Source organism: Salvia splendens, chromosome 2 (assembly GCF_004379255.2).
Source record: "Salvia splendens isolate huo1 chromosome 2, SspV2, whole genome shotgun sequence".
Classification (NCBI taxonomy): Eukaryota; Viridiplantae; Streptophyta; class Magnoliopsida; order Lamiales; family Lamiaceae; genus Salvia; species Salvia splendens.
In genome coordinates, this window is record NC_056033.1 from 30,430,016 (window position 1) to 30,434,237 (window position 4,222).

General features: G+C 40.6%; 1 protein-coding gene across 1 annotated transcript; it reads left to right on the forward strand.

Annotated features, from left to right (window-relative positions):
• Positions 1 to 217: 217 nt before the first annotated feature.
• LOC121769902 (secoisolariciresinol dehydrogenase-like) lies at positions 218 to 1,378 on the forward strand. The gene is made up of 2 exons (XM_042166683.1): positions 218 to 426; positions 505 to 1,378. Exons 1-2 carry the CDS (start codon positions 416 to 418, stop codon positions 1,310 to 1,312), a joined length of 819 nt encoding a protein of 272 aa, XP_042022617.1. The 5' UTR covers positions 218 to 415; the 3' UTR covers positions 1,313 to 1,378.
• Positions 1,379 to 4,222: the final 2,844 nt, after the last annotated feature.

Consider the following 4,222-nt stretch of genomic DNA (forward strand, 5'->3'; position numbering starts at 1 on the left):
ACCCTTGAACTTGTCCTTGCGAAAGAGTACGGATGTGGGTGTTGTGCTCTTACCTAAGAACAGAAAGTAAAAGTGTAACCGGGGCCACATCCGTGCTCATTGGCAAGAGCATGGATATGGATGTTCTTAGGATTACTCAAAATGAAAAGCCAAAACACTTGGCCACACGAAGAGTCAACAGAAAATAATGTACTCCAATATAAGTATCAGACAAAAGGCATATTTTGAAATAATGAGAGAGAAATTATTATTGAATAACTGATCCATGTCATGCATCGCACATTGTTCAACATGACAACTAAATGGATCTTATATTATACAATATATATGCACATGGTTTTCTGCCTATTTGAACATTTTATCCAACCATCGATTTCTACCACAAATTCAGGCAGCTTGATCTCGTGCTTCATCAATGGAAAAAAGGTTGAAGATACTACATTATATGCTTTCATACCAATTGTATTAACAACATATTTATATAAATGATGCAAAATTTTGCAGGCTGGAAGGCAAAGTTGCCATCATCACCGGCGGTGCCAGCGGAATCGGCGAGTCCGCGGCGAGGCTCTTCGTCCGCCACGGCGCCAAGGTGGTCGTGGCGGACGTGCAGGACGACCTCGGGCGAGCCGTGTGCCTCAGCATCGGGCCCCCCGAGGTCGTCTCCTACGTCCACTGCAACGTGGCGGCCGAGGCCGACGTGGCGGGCGCCGTCGACCTCGCCGTCTCTCAGTACGGCAAGCTCGACATCATGTTCTCCAACGCCGCGATCCCGGGCAAGAGCGAGGCCGGGATCCTGGCCGCAGAGTACGAGGACGTGAGGCGTGTGCTCGACGTCAACGTGTTCGGCGCGTTCATGTGCGCCAAGCACGCGGCGCGTGTGATGGTACCGGCCGCGCGGGGGAGCATCGTGTTCACCTCGAGCGTGGCCTCGGTCACCCACGGCGCGGTGCCCCATGCCTACGTGGTGTCGAAGCACGCGCTCGTGGGGCTGACGAAGAACCTGTGCATCGAGATGGGGGCCCACGGGATAAGGGTGAACTGCGTATCCCCATTCGGGGTCCCCACCCCGATGCTCACGGGGGCACTCGGGATGAAGGACAAGGCGGAGGTGGAGGAGTTCGTGGCGGGGATTGCGAATTTGAAGGGGGAAGTGGTCGGAGCCGAAGACGTGGCGGAGGCGGCATTGTTCTTGGCTAGTGATGAGGCAAAGTATATAAGTGGGCAGAATATTGTTGTTGATGGAGGTTATAGCTTGACGAATGTTGCACTGCGTGAGGCTGTTAAAAAATTGAATATTTCTTCAACATAAACTCATTGAGATTTTACATTGTATTTCTCACTATAATAAAAGCATTGATAATGTTGTTTTTCTTTCTATGGTATGGTTTTTGAATCTTTAATCTTTAAACTCATGTGACTTTCTTATGGTGCAGAAATTGGAGAATTAATTCAATTACAAATAAAACAGATTATATCATAGAAGATATAATTAATTTGGGGAGGTTATATTACTAACTCAATACTTAATTGCTAATTATAATTAAATAATAACTCTTAGATATTCAAATAAAGGCCTACATCATCAGCCCCGAAATATCAATACGATCAACAAAAACGTCAACAAGGGTATAACATAAAAAAAGTCAACAAAAAAGGTCAATTTATAACTAACTTTTAAAAAATATCACATAACTTTAAAACGCATATAACTTTCTCGATTTAAATTATTTTTTCGCACAACATATATCAAATTTAAGATAATTTCATAAGGATTCTAACTAGATCTCACTTGCATATGTTCCGATTTCAAATTTTGAAAAAAAATAAAAAATTTTCAATTTTTTCGTACAACAAATGTTAACATAGTATATATAAAGTATGTCAATATAATACATGTAGAATGTCATTCTTAAAGCAATGTGTTGACATAAGCAATGTGTTGATATTTTCAAAACACTAAAATTTTCATCCAAAACCCTAATTTGATAGTTTTTTTATTTATTTCGATTTAATTAATAAAAACAAAAATTACACTTGGCAAATTTTAGACCACTAGATCTCTAAAATCATATAATCTTAAATTAGTTGTAATTAGCAACTAGAGAGTGAGTTAGCAACTGATCTTTCCCCTAATTAATTTTCCCTACTTGAGTTGATGCAAATTAAATATCTCCAATCAAATATACAAATTTTATTTATGTTTTAAATACTCTGTATAAGAGTAAATCAAATACTCCAATCTACGTAAAGAAGGGCCAATTAAAAATATTAGAAACCAATAAAAACGAGCCAAGGACCCAATATCAATATTTCAAGGCCCATTTTCGGAATTAGATCATTCAGACTTTAAATAGTATCTAGTAATTTATCTCAACAAATATAAAATCCTCTCAACACAGTTATTAAAGCAAAATTTATCTACCATTCTCATCTCCAGAATCCACCGCAGGTTTTATTAATTAATGAATATTGAATTTCTCAAATACAAAGAATAGTCTGGATCATTTCATCATTTGTAATTTGGCATTGAGTTAATAGATTAATACTATTAACCTTGATTGTGCTAAAGTTAAATTGATCTTCGATTTAATCAGTATTTAGCTCGTCAGATAAGCCCGAGCTCAAGCCTCATTCATTCCTAACCTAACCCAATTATTTTATAGCTAAATGAAAAGAGAGAAAAATGTCTACCGAAAATACAGTACAAAAAAAGAAAATAATGCTCGAAAAAATGTTGGTCACGAAAATGGCGGTTTAGACGTTACATATTACCACCATCATAACCATTAATTTTGAACTTCTTTTGGAATAAATTTGACAAGAGTTAGTCTTTTAAAATGCTCATTTTTTCCTGTAAAAGAAGTTTATTATTGGTGAAAAAAAGTTAGTCTTTAGTCAAACTTTGTCATAGCCCTCTCTCATTTCCTTTCTAAATTTTAGTTTTACTTTCACAAGTATTATTCATACCAGAGTCATATAATATTGAGTATAGATTAATTAGAAGGTATAAGGGTTGAATCAATCAAAGAAATTAAGAGATGGAGAATGAATAAAATAGACATAGGAGACAGCTTTATTTTTTTTGCCAAAAAAATTACTTTTGAACAACTCAACTGAAATCAACACCAACAATGCTAGTTTCCAAAGACAACCAATCTTGAAGGCCATTAACAATGGGGCGCCTTATGAAGTGTCATGTCATTAGTTTTATCCTCCTACCCCCACCTGCAATGTGACGCCCTATGGCGCGCCCTATGCATTTTCATTTTATTTGAATGTTTAAATAACTATAAAAATTGGGAAAAAACTTCATTTCATTTATAGAAATTAATACATTACAATACGAATTAAAAAAATATGCAAACTCAGCGACGGCGGTTACGACCCCACACTTCTTCAATCATGTCGTTCATGAGCTGAACATGGTCATGTTGGTTGCGCATTGAGGCCAGTCTAGCTAGAACCTCATTGAAGCCCGACGGTAATCCTCTAGCGGGTGGCTCGGTCGCCGTGCTGGACGAGCTAGATGCACCATCATCATCGTTCCAGTCGGTAATGCTCCCACCCTCATGCTCGACTATCATGTTGTGCATGATTATGCACGCATACATGACATCGGCGATGACTTCCTTGAACCAGAGATGAGTTGACCCTTTCACAATTGCCCACAATGCTTGGAGCACACCAAATGTCTGCTTGGCATCCTTCCGCGCCGACTCCTGCTTTTGCGCAAATAAAGCCCTCTTCTCACCAATTGGGCAGCTGATCGTCTTCACAAAAATAGGCTACCGTGGGTATATGCCATCGGCCAAGTAGTACCCCATGTGGTATTGGCGCCTGTTGGCAGTGAACTCGATGGCCGGGCCGTTGCCATTGCATTGCTCGGTTAAGAGGGTGGATGAGTTGAGGAATTTAATGTCGTTGTTCGACCCGGCTACGCTGAAGTAAGCATGCCAGATCGAGAGCCGATGGTCAGCGACGGCTTCGAGGATCATCGTCGGGTGGCTGCCCTTGTATCCACTAGTGAATTGGCCTCTCCACGCTGTCGGACAATTCTTCCACTGCCAGTGCATACAGTCGATGTTCCCTAGCATCCCAGGAAAGCTGTGCGCCGTCTCGTGCATCTTCATCAGGCCCTGGCAATCAGCGGCAGTCGGCTAGCGCAAATATGTGTCGTCGTAGGCCTCCACAACTCCCCTACAAAATCTCTTCAGGCACT